Source organism: Rhinopithecus roxellana, chromosome 10 (genome assembly GCF_007565055.1).
Source record: "Rhinopithecus roxellana isolate Shanxi Qingling chromosome 10, ASM756505v1, whole genome shotgun sequence".
Taxonomy (NCBI): domain Eukaryota; kingdom Metazoa; phylum Chordata; class Mammalia; order Primates; family Cercopithecidae; genus Rhinopithecus; species Rhinopithecus roxellana.
Genome location: NC_044558.1, coordinates 24,146,048 through 24,163,511, shown reverse-complemented (window position 1 = coordinate 24,163,511; position 17,464 = coordinate 24,146,048). Strand labels below are relative to the sequence as shown.

The window sequence follows — 17,464 nt, the reverse complement described above, 5'->3', positions numbered from 1 at the left end:
CACTTTATACCGTAACTCAACCCAGACTAACAAAATCCCCGCCGATAACATATTTCCGATTTTCCTACAATCTGACATTAGTCATCATCGTTCAATGACCCTGAAGCTTGCTCTGATATGACTACAGATGGTATTTCGAAAGATGGGGAATTTTGCAACTCTTTAAGACTATGGCTTTTTTTCTTTGTTAAGTACTTCATTAAAGAAAAGAAAAAGGGAAAGAAAGAAAAAGCTTTCATTTCCTCTAAATCAGAATCTACAAGCATGCTAAATTTGTATTTTCATTTCCTTTCAGATTGCTGAGTTAGAAAATAAAATGGATTTCATTTTGAAAATGAAATTAGTGACTATAAAAAGTCTAAACATTTTAATTTACTCAGTAATAAGTGATCTAGAGGTTTTTAAAAATCTCTTCACATGAATGAGTAAATCAAACTGTCTTGCCACCTACATGCAGGGAGGGGGAAGAGTTTAGCCTTGAGGGACTTTGTGGGGCTATTACTTTGAGTACAATATCAATATTTGGTGTCTTTAGCCAAGCACTACAAAGAAAAATAAATATTTTCATATGGCTCATGAAACTGGCCCTGTGAGAAGGAAAGTAAACAGAAACTGAAGTGTTCCTACATTTTCCACCCTTCTTTCACACCATTCTTCCCCCCAAAGAGACTTTTGATCTAACTAGACAATGTTGAGACATTTTCTTAATGATCTGCACTTTTTTTTTTTTTTGAGACAGAGTTTCGCTCCTGTTGCCCAGGCTGGAGTGCAATGGCGTGATCTCGGCTCACCTCAACCTCCGCCTCCCAGGTTCAAGGGATTCTCCTGCCTCTGCCTCCCAAGTAGCTGGGATTACAGGCATGCGCCACCATACCTGGCTAATTTTATATTTTCAGTAGAGACAAGGTTTCTCCATGTTGGTCAGGCTGGTCTTGAACTCTCAACCTCAGGTGATCCACCCACCTCAGCTTCCCAAAGTGCTGAGATTACAGGCGTAAGCCACCGCACCCAGCTTGATCTATACTTTTATCCCAATTGTGTTTCTGAAAAATGTGGAAACTTGGTTGTTATCCTTTGCTTTTTTTTTTTTTTTTTTTTTTTTTTTTTTTGGTTGTGGGGAAGGGAAGTGTCAAACTTTGCTAAGACACTGTGACAAAGATCCTTTACTTGGCCGAACTTCAGTCAAGCTCCTGAAACTTCTCCTAGGTAGGTCCATCTGTGCACTTCCTTGTAAGATCCAGTTTTAGCAAAGAACCCCTGGCTAAGTCAGTTTAGCAAGGAACCCCCACCCTGATATCTGATCACACTCAATATCTGATTGGGTTCTTCCTCCTCCACCCTTCCCAGGTGATGTCTGATCACATGGCCAGTACTCAACAAGAATCCTGTTAGGTTGGTTTAACCAGAATCCCCCTCATCTTGAGGTTTCCTTTTAGTACTTTTCCATCCACTGACCTCATCCTACTCCTTGGCTATAAATTCGCACTTGACAATGATGTATTCAGAGTCGAGCCCCATCTCTTTACCCCTCTGTCAGACCCCACTGCAGTGGTCCCTACAGAGTCTTCATCACCCTTCTTTAACAAGTGTCATTGAATGTTTTATTCCTTTAACAAGGCACAAATGTGAAAAAGGATACTGGGGACGACAGCTGCGCAAGAAACGGCAGAGATGGCCATCCGTATGTGGCATGTCGAGAGACTGTTCCACTGGGGACACGATTTGTAAGAGATGATGGACTGTAGGAGCGTGTACACGACACCACAGACAAAGGCCAAAAGGGCGCCCCCGTCATGAACCACTGGCACAGCTAACTCCTGGAGAAAAAGTCACAAATGTGCGTTACTCTGGGTAGGTTTGTCAACATCGAGCCACAAGCACTCTCACTCTGGGCTGCTTTGAGCCGTTGGTCATCACAGATGCACCACTCCTTGGAAAATGTGGCTGTCTGACTACCAAAAGAAAAGCCTTCCAGGTCCTGAAATTAATGCCAAAAAGTTGGTTGTTCCACAGCGAGCCTGGGCTCATGGGACAAAGAAAGGAGGTCTGCCTTAGAGGTGGGAGGGTTGAATATGGTGGGCTTCGGGGTCTGGTACACATGGATTAAAAGTCCTGACTCCACCATGAGGCTCTGTGACCTTACTGCAAAGCCTCGATTTCTGTAACTAAAAACAGGCATAATCATCTCCGTCTTGCGTGTTTGTAGTGAAGATTATAGGATACATGTCAGATACAATTTTCTTTGGTTGTTGTCGTTTTTTGTTTTGTTTTGTTTTGTTTCTGAGACAGAGTTTCACTCTAGGTGCCCAGACTGGAACGCAGTGACACAAACTCGGCTCACTGCAACCTCTGCCGCCCAGGTTCCAGTGATTCTCCTGCCTCAGCCTCCCAAGTAGCTGGGATTATAGGCACCTGCCACCACGCCCAGCTAATTTTTGTATTTTTAGTAGAGATGGGGTTTCGCCACGTTGGCCAGGCTGGTCTCAAACTCCTGACCTCATGATCCGCCAACCTCGGCCTCCCAAAGTGCTGGGATTACAGGTGTGAGCCACCGCACTCAGCTCTGCCTTCTTCGTTACAGAGATTTTTGTTTGATATAATCAGTAAACTTTGGTGTGATATGATTGAAAAAAAAAAAATACATGACTCGTTCCATGATGGTACCAAGGGTGGTTTGCGGTTTTTAGGCTCCCTGCTCCCTGATAATCTCTACTCATCCCTCCCAAGGCACCTCAAATGAACACACCATCTAAGTAAAACCGCTGCTTTCGTTACGCAGAGGCAGTTCTTTTTCTTCTTTTTTTTCTTTTTCTGTTGAGACAGGGTCTTACTCTATTGCCTAGGCGGGAGTGCAGTGGCCTGATCATAACTCACTGCATCTGTGAATTCCTGAGCTCAAGGGATACTCCCACCTCAGCCTCGCAAGTAGCTGGGACTACAGGCACATGCCACCACGCCCAGTTCCAGCTAATTTTTTTTTCCAAAGGCAGCTTCTAAACAAGTTCCGTGTCCCCACCATCATGTAACCAGCCATTTCAACCAGAAGGCAGCCCCTATGCCAGTCTAGGCAGAAAGTCGGTGCAGACCCTGTACACACTCAGAATGCACCTCACCTTTAGCTCCTTTCTCTCTTTTTTTTTTTTTTTTTTTTTGAGACAGAGTCTTTCTCTGTCACCCAGGCTAGAGTGCAGTGACAAGATCTCAGCTCATTGCAGCCTCCACCTCCTGGGTTCAAGCGATTCTCGTGCCCCAGCCTCCCAAGTTGTTGGGATTACAGGCATGCACTACCATGCTGAGCTAATTGGAGCTAATTGTTCTGTTTTCGGTGGAGACGGGGTTTCTCCATGTTGGCCAGGCTAGTCTCAAACTTCTGACCTCAGGTGATCCACCCACCTCAGCCTTCCAAAGTGCTGGGATTGTAGGCATGAGCCACCACACCCGGCCTTGGCTCCTTTCAAGTGTGCACTGGGCACCAACCTTCCAGGCGAGGAACATTTAGAGGGAACCACCGGGTCTCGGCTTAAACTTGAAAATGCAAGCTTTGCAAAGGGTAAGTTAAAGTGTTGTCCAGGAGAGCCTGATTTTGGCCACAGGCCACCCCTTGGCCTCAGGTCACGGTGAACATACTCTTCCCCCAGCTTCCCTCTGACCTAGGCCACCTGGGCTTCCCCAGCACCACAATGGTTGCCATCCAGACAGTTCAACCTCAAGCTGGAGCACAAATGAACTGATATTAAATTTGCATTCTCCACATAAGAAAGGGAGGTGCAGAAAAAAAAAAAAAAGACATTTTAACTTATTTCTAAGGAAATATATTTCCTAGTATCAAACCTGGAAATAAGGGGAGAAATTTATTACATGATTTGTGTTATATTCAAATATGACTGCACTGACTCTTCTACACATCATATAGTTTCTGTATACCTAAGATACCTTGCATGGGCCAGGTACTGTGGTTCACGCCTGTAATCTCAACACTTTGGGAAGCCAAGGAAGGAGGATTGCTTGAGCTCAGGAATGTGAGACCAGCGTGGGCAACATAGCAAGTATTCATCTCCACTAAAATAAAAAAATCATGGCTAGGCATGATGGCTCACACCTGTAATCCCAGCACTTTGGGAGGCTGAGGCAGGTGGATTACAAGTTCAGGACTTTGAGACTAGGGTGGTCAACATGGTGAAACTCTGTCTCTACTAAAAATACAAAAATTAGCCAGGCGTGCTGGCGCATGCCTGTAATCCCAGCTACCAGGGAGACTGAGGCAGAAGAATTACTGGATCCCAGGAGATGGAGACTGCAACGAGCCAAGACTGCACCACTGAACTCCAGTCTGGGTGACAGTGTGAGACTCCATACCTAAATAAATAAATAAATAAAATCAGACGGGCATGATGGTGCATGCCTGTAGTCTCAGCTACTTGGGAGGCTGAGGTGGGAGAATCACTTGAGCTTGGGAGACCAAGGGTGAAATGGGCTATGATAGCATTACTGCACTCTAGCCTCGGCAACAAAGTGAGACCGTGTCTCAAAAAATAATATAAAAATAAATAAAAGACTGGGCACAGTGACTTATGTCTATAATCTCATCACTTCAGGAGGCCAAGGCAGGTGTATCACTGAGCTCAGGAGTTCAAGATCAACCTGGGCAATGTGGTGAAATACAAGAAAAATAAGTGAAAAAAAAGAAAAAAAGAGGCAGTCACAATCTACAAAAACTGTAAAAATTAGCTGGGCGTGATGGCATGAACCTGTAGTTTTAGCTACTCAGAAGGCTGAGGTGGGAGGATGCTTGAGCTCACAAGGCAGAGATTGCAGACAGCCGTGATCACACCACTGCACTCCAGCCTGAGCAACAGATCAAGACCCTGTCTCGAAAAATAAAAATAAATAAGATTCCTAGCATGGGCATATAGATTCAGGGAAGTTATATATGAAAAATAAAATACGACAGAGTACAGTGGCTTGTGCTTGTAATCCCAACACTTTGGGAGGCGGAGATGGGAAGATCACATGAGGCCAGGAGTTTAAGAACAGCCTCAGAAACACAGCAAGACCCCATCTCTACAAAAGTAAAAATAAAAATAAGCTGGGCACGGTGACACACCCATAGTCTCAGTTACTCAAGAGACTGAGACAGGAGGAGTTCAAGGTTTATTCTAAGCGTTCAAGGTTACAGTGAGCTATGATTGTGCTATTGCACTCCAGCTTAGGTGACAGAGCAAGACCCTTTCTCAATCAATCAATCAATCAATCAAAAAATCAGAGAAATGATTTTTAGATCAGACATGAATTCTCCATAAAGTTAAAACCCGGCACTCTTTCTGGATTGCTTTTCAGAAACTCTCTTGGTAATTTAAAAGGTAATAACACATAAAAAAAAGAATATATTAATACTGATAGGGTTAAACCTTGGAAAGTTTCTTTTCTAAAAAGGAAACTTAAAAAATTTTTATTTTTAATTGACAAATAATAATTGTTTATAGGCGAGGCGCAATGGCTCACACCTCTCAGCACTTTGGGAGGCCGAGGTGGGTGGATCACCTGAGGTCAGGAGTTCAAGACATGCCCGGCCAACATGGCAAAACACCATCTCAACTAAAAAATACAAAAATTAGCTAAGCATGGTGCCAGGTGCCTGTAATACCAGCTACTTGGGAGGCTGAAGCAGGGATATTTGCTTGAACTTGGGAGGCGGAGGCTGCAGTGAGCCAAGATCGCGCAGCTGCACTCCAGCCTGGGCGACAGAGCGAGACTCCATCTCAAAAAATAATAATAATTGTTCATATTTATGAGGCTTATAGGGGTGTGTGTGTGTGTGTGTGTGTGTGTGTGAGATTCCAGAGGCATGGTATCCCTTTGTTGCCCTATGTTGCCCAGACTAGTCTCAAACTCCTGGGCTAAAGCAATCCTCCTGTCTCGGCTTCCCTAAGTGCTGCGATTACAGGCATGAGCCACCACAACTGGCTGTAGATGTTTTGATGTATGCTTACACTGTGGAATGATTAAATCAAGGTAATTAAAATATCAATCACCTCACATACTTATTCTTTTTTTTGTGATGAGAACATTTAAAATCTACTGTTTTAGCAATTTTGAAATATACAATACATTATTATTAACTATAGTCACCATGTTGTGCAATAATAGATCTCCAGAATTATTAATTCAGTCTGAAACTTGGTACCCTTTGACCAATACCTCCCCACTCCTCATCTTCCTCTTCACTCCTGTAACACCATTCTACTCTCTCCTTCTGTAAGTCTGATTTTCTTAGATTCCCCATATAAGTGACAGCATTCGGTATTTGTCCCTCTGTGACTGGCTTATTTCACTGAGCATAAGGTTCTCCAGGTTCATCCACGTTGCCACAAATGACAGAATTTCAAAAAGAAAACTTTCTGAGGGAAAATAAAGTATTGACAGAAGTTAGTGAGGACACACCAAAAAGTAGCCATCTCACCCACCCATTTGGGAAAAAGATTATCTGTGAAATTCTCAAAAATGTGATTTATCGCAACTCAAAAATCATCATGGCTGGGTGCGGTGGCTCACGCCTGTAACCCCAACACTTTGGGAGGCCAAGGCAGGCAGATCACTTGAGGCCGGGAGTTCAAGACCAGCCTGGCCAACATGGTGAAACCCCATCTCTACTAAAAACACAAAAATCAGCCGGACATGGTGGTGGGTGCCTGTAATCCCAGCTACTCGGTAGGCTGAGGCATGAGAATCACTTGAACCCAGGGCGGACGTTGCAGTGAACCGAGATCGCACCACTACACTCTAGCCTGGGCGACAGAGCGAGACTCTGTCTCTACAAAAAAAAAAAAAAAAAAAAAAAAAGTCACACTCTCTCTTGCCCTCACAATCTCAAAATCTTCCTGAGTTGGCTCAAGTTGGTTTGCTCCTGGCATGACGAAAATGAATTACTGGATACCAAACAAGGAAGTTGTAAAGATACAGTTATCGGAACAATGACAAGTCAAACACTTTGCTCCTTGAGAAGTTAAGATTCTATTTCTGGTTTTTGTGAAAATTTAATCACATCATTGAAGGCTTAAGGAGAACCAAAAGTTGAAATTATTTAACCACCGAAGTTTTCTTCTTCAAGTCAGCCCTTACACGGTTTAAAAACTGACATCTGTATCTCTTATGATGTTGTTACTCAGAGGATAAAGTGATATATCTATACTAGCCCCCCTAAACCATAACCACACTGTACTAGACAAATGATATAATTCTAGGTCTTCCTTTTTATATTTTTTGTGTGTGTGCTTCCTGGTGGTAGAACTATGTATCGTGTACTTGCTTTTTTTGTCACAGATATTTCTTCATGTTGGCATTGAGGATAGCTCTCACAGCCTCTAGCAAGGTGACTTCAATTCAAAGCCCACCTCTGCCATGCATTATTCATCTAATCTTGGGAAAGTATTAACCTCTCTAGGCCTCCATTTTACCATTGATAAATGGGGAAAATAATAGTGCCTATCTTACAAGGCGTTTATTATAATTGTCTGAGTTAAAATATGGAATATTTTCATAAACATGTGTCACAGGAAAATTTCAATAAATGTTTGTTGTTATGAAAAACAAAATGCATACTGTCATAAAAATGTAAGGAAATGTCACCGAGAGCCTTCTCTTTGAATACCAGAGGTTTAAACGGTAGAATTGGTAAACACATACAAATATTTTCACACTGTTAATAAAATCATCACAGTAGCTGAAGTAGCTCTCCCAGCACATCAAACCACATCAGTGAGAACATGGAGCAATGCAAAGCCCAAGGCCTCCTCTGAATCATGCACTCTCTCATAAATATGCAAATGTGCACCCCATTTCTCCCAAGTACCAGAACTCACTTTCAAATGCCTTTTTTTTTTTTTTTTTTTTTTTTTTGAGATGGAGTCTCGCTCTGTCAAGTGCAGTGACACGATCTTGGCTCACTGCAACCTCCATCTCCCAGGTTCAAATGATTCTCCTGCCTCAGCCTCCTGAGTAGCTGGGATTACAGGCATGCACCACCACACCTGGCTAATTTTGTATTTTTAGTAGAAATGGGGTTTCACCATGTTGGTTAGGCTCATCTTGAATCCCTGACCTCATTATCAAACTCGGCTTCCCAAAGTGCTGGGATTACAGGTGTGAGTCACCACGCTTGGCCCTGACTTCCAAATGTTAAAGGTTTGTTTTTAAAGAGCAAACTAACCCATTTATTGTAAACTCATCAAGCATTTAATGGCTATAATGGCATAAATGTGCCTCTTGCATTTCTGCTACTCTCCTCAGACACATGCGCTCCACCACTCCTCCTAACTGAAAAAGCTCCAGATTATACCTGAAAATTGGCGACAATGCCCATTCCGAAACATCCCACCAATCCAAGGACTAAAGACACCAAGTTAAAAACAGGAGTGCTGAAATAGCAGGTTTGATTTTGCTTCTCTACTATTTTATATCTTGTATACATCGTGGCTGCGCCTGAAAAAGAAGAGAACTTTGATGAATGTTCATAATTTGATTTCTTTAGGATGAAAAACAAAAGAGGCTTTGTATCACTTTTTAAAAATGTACCAATTGCAAGTCTCCCCACTTTCCCATCCCTGTCCCTCCTGACTCCATCTTACTCTCTCCCCATCATGGACACACACACACACACACACACACACACACACATATCTTGGCTGTTGTCCTTTTCATGTAAATGCTATTATAGTACATGTATTACTCTGTGATTTGCTTTTTCCACTTAACAATGTACCGTGGAGATCTTTTCATGCAAGTACAAACAGATCTACTTCATTGTTTTCAGGGGTCTCATCACGGTCTATGGTATGAGATACTATATTTATTCCTCATTCTCCTAAGAATGAATTTTTACATTGTTTCCATGTTTTTCCTGCTACAAACAACACTCAATGACTATTCTTGTATATAAATCTTTGGGCACACTTTCAGGTGTTTCTGAAAGACCAGTTCCTAGAAGTAATATTACTGGGTCAAAAAAACATGCACAATAGAAACACCTGCAGGGCGCGGTGGCTCAAGCCTGTAATCCCAGCACTTTGGGAGCCTGAGACGGGCGGATCACGAGGTCAGGAGATCGAGACCATCCTGGTTAACACAGTGAAACCCCGTCTCTACTAAAAAATACAAAAAACTAGCCGGGCGAGGTGGCGGGCGCCTGTAGTCCCAGCTACTCGGGAGGCTGAGGCAGGAGAATGGCGTATAACCGGGAGGCGGAGCTTGCAGTGACCTGAGATCCGGCCATTGCACTCCAGCCTGGGCGACAGAGCGAGATTCCGTCTCAAAAAGAAAAAAAAGAGAAAAAAAAAAGAAACACCTCCAAATTGCTCCAGCCCATGAACGATTTAGACTCCCACCAGCAGAATTTGCGAGCAATTTTTTATGCCTTTGCCTTTTTAATTACTGTCAATCTAATAAATGAAAATGCAACTTATTGGGTTCGTTTGCATTTCTCTGATCATTAGTGAGATTTAGCAACTTTCAGTATATCTACTGTTCATTTGCATTTCTTCTTCTGAGAAATGCATGTTTACAATTTTCTTTTTATTCTTCTCTCGTGCTTGTCGATTTCTAATTTGTAGTTACTTTTTACACATTATGTCCATTAGTCTATTATCTGCTATAAATATTGCAAATTTTCTTCTGCTCTGCTATTTGTCTTTTAACGTTGTTTCTTGTATCTTTCATCATTTAGAAGTTTTAATTTTTAATCTACTCCTATCTGTCAATTCTTCTAGGTTTTGTATAAGTTTCTATTCCAAGGTTTAAAAAATATTCTCCTGTAATTTAATTATTGCATAGTTTTGCTTGCTTATTAAATTGCAATTGGTTTTTGTGTATGATGTGAGGAGGATAGTAAAGGTATGTTTTTCCAAATAGCTAGTAAATTAACCAAATACCATTTGTTGTAATTTGGCAATAAAATGTAGCCTCCATGAGAGCAGGGGCCTTGTCCATTTTGTTTGCTGTTGTAACCTCAACACTAAGTCATAAACAAGCACAAACCCTATCATATAGTATGTACTTAGTAAATGTTGAATAAATGAATAGCTATCATAATTTTAGATGTGTATTCCCTTTAACTCAGCAAATGTATCTTATAGAAAAATTTACACAAATATACAAAGATACATTTAAAAGATGTTCACTTCAACATTAGAATTACAAAATACCAGAAATAGCCTAAATGTTGGACAATAGGGAACTGATTAAATAAATGATAATACATCCTTGCGAAGGATATCATGCATGTGTGGAAAGGATAAAGTAATTGTGTATATATTTACATAGTATGATGGCCATAATGTATCCATTCCTGAATTTTTAAAAAGCAGGCTAAAAACTAATAACTTGTCATAATTTCTTTTTTTTTTTTTTTGGAGACAGAGACCTGGGTGGGAGTACAGTGGCACAGTCACGGCTCACTGCAGCCTTGACCTCCTGGGCTCAGGCAATTCTCCCACTTTATCCCCCCAAGTAACTGGGACTACAGGCACACATCACCACACCCAGCTAATTTCTTTTTTCTTCCTTTCTTTCTTCTTCTTCTTTTTTTTTTTTTTTTTTGTTTTAACTTTTTGTAGAGACAAGATCTGACTACATTGCCCAGGCTGGTCTTGAATTCTTGGGCTCAACAGATCATCCTGCTTCAGCCTCCCAAAATGCTAGAATTACAGGCATGAGCTCACATAGACTATTTTAAATGAGTATACTTATGTCAGCTTCTGCTTTATTCAGAAGCAAAAGCTGTATTTATCACTTGCTGTGATAAAATAGTCTCTCTGTTTTCCAAGTCTGGTTTCTTGGCAAGGATGGTGTAAGAGGGCACTGGGATCGGTTGACTCCATATTGCTACTTCCCCTTGCTCACCTCCAAAACTTTAGGAGGACTACAAATGGTGATGCGGTGAAACTTTCCCGCTACCAAGTAGCATGAACAGATTTCAAAAATGCCAAGTTACTAAGTAGGGTCAGCATCACTGTCCCTTCCCACGCTGTACCAGTAGAGAAGAACAGAAAGCGCTGGTTAAAAGATAGGCCCTTGGCAAATACTTGATTTTTCCATGGGGGGAGATTATAGAAGGACTAAGAGAAAAGCCCCACATCTAATATCCCACATCTAATATCTATATACTTGGATCACCTTATAGAAGACTGAGCTTTATTGTACAATAATTGTAATTAATGTGCATTACATTAATTGGTTCATGACAAGGTTGTACCCTATCAACTGCATCTCAGGTACATCTGAGGAACTGAAAAGAAAAATCATACTAATTCTTACTCCACCTGTTCCCTTTCTCTAACAGGTAAGATAATGCCTTTGTCAACGGTCCACAAACTTTAGTGAGAATCCAAGTCCCCTAGAGTGCTTGTTTACAACACATCTTCAGGAACCCACACTCCCAAAGGTTCTGGTTGAGTAGCATGGCCCAGGAACCTGCACTTTACCAGAGCTCCAGGTGATTTTTCATCAGCTTGCCTTCAGAATACGCTTTGAGAAACTTAGCTTACGCATTGGGTGTCTTTGGCTTACATAAATGTCTTGACTATAAATCGACACTTTTAAAAACCAAATTGCACTTAAAATCCATTCCAGAAGTTTGGTATTTAAAACCACCTATAGCAAATCCTGTTACAAATTACTCATTAAAGTATCGTTCTCTAATAAAGCCATAATTTTTTATATCTTTTCACTTCAGTTTCTCAAAGTAGGACAAAAATCTAGCTGTAAAGGTTGTGCTTTTAAAAAAATTATACACAGGGCCATGTGCAGTGGCTCACACCTGTAATTTCAGCACTTTGAGAGGCAAGGCAGGTGGATCACTGAAGCCCAGGAGTTTGAGGCCAGCCTGGCAACATGGTGAAACCCCATCTCTACAAAAAAAATACAAAAAATTAGCTGGGCGTGGTGGTATGTGCCTGTAGTACCAGCTACTCCGGAGGCTGAGGTGGGAGGATTGCTTGAGCCTGGGAGGTTGAGGCTGCAGCCAGCCGTGATCACACCACTGCACTCCAGCCTTGTCTCAGAAAAACTAAATAAAATAAAATAAAAATTATACACAAACTAAAAATGACATATCTGACTTCACTTGGAATTGTGAGTTTTTCAATTATTTGTAATAATTATTGTGTACTTACCAAGAAATGCAGAGAAGTTTATCATAAATCCAAAAATACCACTCTCTGGAGGTGTTGTTCCTGTGTCACTGGCAAAGAGAAGAAATGTCCAAATTATTAGAAAGAAATTCAGTCCAGACCTCTGGGAAGACATGTAATTGGCAAGTTTTATATTGTGTTTCTTTTAGGTGTTCAGTCACTTTGAATTCCAAAGATTTGGCCTGATTTTTTCCTAAAGTATTTTAATTTTGGCTCTGAAAAATCTAAAAGGTATTTTTACACCATGAGAGGTTTCATAGTAAAAAGTCAGGAAGTGTTTAAAATGAATGGTGTTGCCATTTTTCAAATGATCAAACCCACTAACCTTGCATGTGTTCATTCTCAGTGAAGAATTGTGACCACTTTGAAAAAAAAAATGATCTAAAATAATGTTTGAGGCCAGGCGCAGTGGCTCACACCTGTAATCCCAACACTTTGGGAGGTGGAGATGGGAGGATCACCTGAGGTCAGGAGTTCAAGACCAGCCTGGCCAACATGGTAAAACCCCCATCTCTGCTAAAAGTACAAAACTTAGCCCAGTGTGGTGACAGGTGCCTGTTGTCCCAACTACTCGGGAGGCTGAGGAAGGAAAATCTCTTGAACCAGGGAGGCAGAGGTTACAGCGAGCCGAGATCATGCCACTGCATTCCAGCCTGGGCAACAGAGTGAGACTTGGTCTCAAAAAAATAAAATAAAATAAAAATAAAATCATGTTTGAAAATTCTAATATTGGCATGTTAAATACACTTAAACACATCACTTTATTTTCTAATAACTGAGAGTTTGTTATCTGCTGAAAATATTGTGATAAACAGCTGAGGCTGGGCCAGTGGCTCATGCCTATAATCCCAGGACTTTGGGAGTCCAAGGCTGGCAGATCACCTGAGGTCAGAAGTTTGAGACCAGCCTGACCAACATGGAGAAGCCCAGTCTCTACTAAAACTACAAAATTAGCCGGCCATGGTGGCACATGCCTGTAATCCCAGCTACTCAGGAGGCTGAGGCAGGAGAATCACTTGAACCCAGGAGGCGGAGGTTGCGGTGAGCCGAGATCACACCATTGCACTCCAGCCTGGGCAACAAGAGCGAAACTCTGTCTCAAAAAAACAAAAACAAAACAAAAAAAACCACAACAACAAAAAAAAACTGAATAATATTATTGATCCCTAGGAATACTTTATGGAAATAATAGGGTATCTAGGGTATATTAATTGTGGTAAATTATTTTAACATAAAAGGGTTTCTGTAAAACATTTTTCAGGTACAGTCTTTCAATTAATTAAATGAGTTGGAAAATATTGTTTGACATGTTCTTTTTTTTATTTTTTACAGACAGGGTTTCGCTAAGTTCCCCAGGCTGGTTTTGAAATCCTGAGCTCAAGCAATCGTCTCGCCTCAACCTCCCAAAGTGCTGGGATTACAGGTGCCAGCCACCATGTCCGGCCAACATGTTCTATTTTCTATTAGTGCCAAGCTTTAACTTTTTTCATTTTCAGGCTGCTCACTTTAAAACTGATGGCAAAAGAGCTCCCAACATGAAACAACTTGTACTTATTTCGAGTGTTTCTACATTTGTAAACAGCTCTGAAATCTAAGTATTGAAAAACTGATCACGTTGAAAATGATGCACTTGTAAGTGTTTGAAGAATTCCACAAGGAGCCTGTGTGTGTAGAAAGCAGGAACTTTTTAAGTTTTGCTAACACTTCACATTTAAACTAGAGTATAAAAAAGTTTATAGGGCTGGGCATAGTGGCTCACGTGTGTAATCCCAGCACTTCGGGAGGTCGAGGCGGGTGGGTCACCTGTGATCAGAAGTTCGAGACCAGCCTGACCAACATGGTGAAACCCCGTCTCTACCAAAAAATACAAAAATTAGTTGAGCATGGTGGCGGGTGCCTGTAATCCCAGCTACTTAGAAGGCTGAGACAGGAGAATCACTTGAACCCAGGAGGTAGACGTTGCAGTGAGCCAAGACTGCGCCATTGCACTCCAGCCTGGGCAACAGAGCAAGATTCTGTCTCAAAAAAAAAGAAAAAGAAGTTAATAGCCTCCCTTATGGTCGGGTAGGGAGGCTCACACCTGTAATCCCAGCACTATGGGAGGCTGAGGCGGGTGGATCACGAGGTCAGGAGTTCAAGACCAGCCTGGCCAACATGGTGAAATCCCATCTCTACTAAACATACAAAAAATTAGCCGGGCACAATGGCTGATGCCTGTAATCCCAGCTACTCGGGAAGCTGAGGCAGGAGAATTGCTTGAACTCAGAGGGCGGAGGTTTCAGTGAGCCAAGATCGTGCCACTGCACTCCAGCCCTGGGTGACAGAGTAAGACTCCTTCTCAAAAAAAAAAAAAAAAAAAAAAAAAAAAAAAAAAAAAAAGCCTCCCTTACAGCAAATGCCTTTATTCCAAATTAATTCAATTTCAGTGTCACTGGTACTTGCAAGAACCTGAAGGGTTTAGGATTTAGGCCTGGTACAGTGGCTCACGTCTATAATTCCAGGACTTTGGGAGGCCAAGGCAGGAAGATCACTTTGACTCAGGAGTTCGAGACCAGCCTGGCCAACATGGTGAAACCCTGTCTCTACTAAAAATACAAACATTAGGTGGGCATGGCACAGGGTGCCTGTAATCCAAGCTACTCAGGAGACTGAGGCAGGAGAATTGCTTGAACCCGGGAGGTAGAGTTTGCAGTGAGCCAAGATCATGGCACTGCACTCCAGCCTGGGTGACAGAACAAGATTCCATCTCAAAAAAAAAAAAAAAGAACCTGAAGGGTTTAGAATTTAGCATCACCACTTTTCCTACAATAACCATTTTTCACACTAAAGGAATGTTGAAGTGAAGGATACCCTTCTGAGCACAATGCTGAAAGGGAAGAGAGACAGGAATGGGAACCAGTAATGGGGAAAAAAGCAGAGACAGCTGATAAACTTGGGCAGCACTTTTGCCACACAATTAACTCTGCCAGGGAAATCAGGCCTCCCTGCCTTGGCTTGAGGGTATGAAAAAGCAGGTACCAGGTGACTCATCCTAGAGTTCTTGTTACACAGGTCTGAGAATAATTCTGAACCTCAGACAGCCACATGCCAGGCATAGGAGCAAACACAGAGGAGAAGCACTGAGAAGAAGGTCGTTTGCCTGTCTGTGGAGAAAGGGAAGGCAATGAAAGAATGAGGAGGAATTTACGAAGATAGGAAGGTGGGAATGAAGGTGCTCCAGATGCTCTGATAGAAGAGAAGACCAGACTTGGGGACTCTGTCTATTGATGGCAAATTAAGACTATGTCAAAGCCCAGGTATGGAGTCCACATGACATCAAACACGTGATCTGAAAACTCCAATTCCAGGGTCATGTTTTATTCTTGCTTATCTGTACATTTAAAACCATATAGGTGGAGGCCAAGCATGGTAGCTCACACCTGTAATCCCAGCATTTTGGGAGGCCAAGGAAGATGGATCATTTGAGCTCAGGAGTTTGAAACCAGCCTGGGCAACATGGTGAAAACCTGTCTCTACAAAAAATAAAAAAATTGGCAGGCACAGTGGCTCATGCCTATAATCCCAGCACTTTGGGAGGCTGAGGCGGGTGGATCACTTGAGGATAGGAGTTCAAGACCAGCCTGGCCAACATGGTGAAACACCATCTCTACTAAAGTATAAAAATTAGCCAGGCATAGTGGTATATGCCTGTAATCCCACCTACTCGGGAGGCTGAGGCAGGAGAATCACTTGAATCTGGGAGGCGGAGGTTGCAGTGAGCCGAGATTGCACCATTGCACTCTAGCCTAGGCAACAGAATGAGACTCCATCTCAAAAATTTAAAAATAAAATAAAATAAAATAAATACAAAAATTAGCCAGGCATGGTGGCACCTACCTGTAGTCCCAGCTACTCAGGAGGCTAAGGTGGGAAGATCGCTTGAGCCCAGTAGGCAGAGGTTGCAGTGAGCCAACATCATGCCACTGTCCTCCAGCCTGGGTGACAGAGTGAGACCTTGTCTCAAAAATAAATAGATAAATAAATAAATTTTTTTTAAAAAAAACCATACAGGTGAAGGGAAGCTCAGAATATTTGGGACTAAGAAATAAATAAATAAATAAAACTATACAGGTGGAACCAAAAGCACTTTGCAAATCGCCATTGAATGAATATCAGTACTGGCAAAAAAATTAACCTAATCGATACCACTTACTGAGCCTTGGCTATGTACCCACTAGGCACCATTAGGTGCTTACCATACGTCATTTCATTTCATCTTCACAACCCTGAGGGGGGTCTGTATCAACCCCATTTTACAAAGTAGGAAACTGGGTATTAGAGAGGCTATGTAACTTGTTCAAGATCACAGGGCTACACAGAGGATTGCCTATCCCAATCCAGATGTTTAACTCCCTGACTTCCCAGCCTCTACTCTGCTTTAACAGCAGACAAGGAACTAAGCCATTAGGAGAATGATCGGGGGCGGGGAGCAAACACTAATGTAGATGCTGGTCAGTGTTTAACAGCCAGCTCTGGAGGGTGCCTGGTTTGTGGCATTTGCCAATTTCCGTGGTGAAAATACTCCCAACATGTTAACATTCAGGCTACCAAAAGAACCAAAACAAAAACAAAACAAAATACATGAATAAATAAAAATAAAATTTGGGCTACCAAAATGCAGGTCACTGAACACAGAGTTGGAAAAGAAACGCACAGTCCATGCTCAGGAGCAGACACCAGCTAGCTCCAGCACGCCATGGGAATGAAGCAGCATGGTGATGAGAAGACATCACTATGCCTTTGTTGCAGACCAGAAAGATGTAAACTAGGCAAGATCTTAGCAACTCCTCAAATACTATCATTGTAAAACCTTTCTGCCAAATACCGCCATCTGATTATTTTTCAGGATGACCGAGTCTATAACACCCACCATTAATGCCTGAGTATCAATAGCCCACATTCCTACACCTTCACACTACAACAGTACAACAGTGTTGACGCAATAAAAATTCATAACTAGTTGTTTGATGAAACACCTATCTTTTCAAAGTTTCTTCTTTTAACTCCACAGATAGCTATAGAACTCACCCATTCATCAGCAAAATATTTGTTAGATACAATCTGAGTCACAAATTCCCAGATCTATCAGGTAACGACTATCAGTCTGTGATTTATTTCCACTAAGTGTAGAATTGAAAGAGGTGAGGAAACAAAACATAAAATAAAAATAATTTTAAAATTTTAAAAATTAAAAAAAAATTTCCACTAAGTGACAAAGCAGCACCAATTTACATTAGCTGAAA

General features: G+C 41.8%; 1 protein-coding gene across 1 annotated transcript in view; it reads right to left on the bottom strand.

Moving 5' to 3' along the window:
- Positions 1-17,464, bottom strand: part of DRAM1 (DNA damage regulated autophagy modulator 1) — a 44,199-nt gene that overhangs the window by 11,638 nt on the left and 15,097 nt on the right. The window contains exons 2-4 of the mRNA XM_010357189.2: positions 12,165-12,232; positions 8,336-8,478; positions 1,640-1,817 (exon numbers count right to left, since the gene is read on the bottom strand). Of these exons, the coding sequence (XP_010355491.1) occupies positions 1,640-1,817; positions 8,336-8,478; positions 12,165-12,232 (389 nt within the window). The remainder of the gene's footprint in view (positions 1-1,639; positions 1,818-8,335; positions 8,479-12,164; positions 12,233-17,464) is intronic.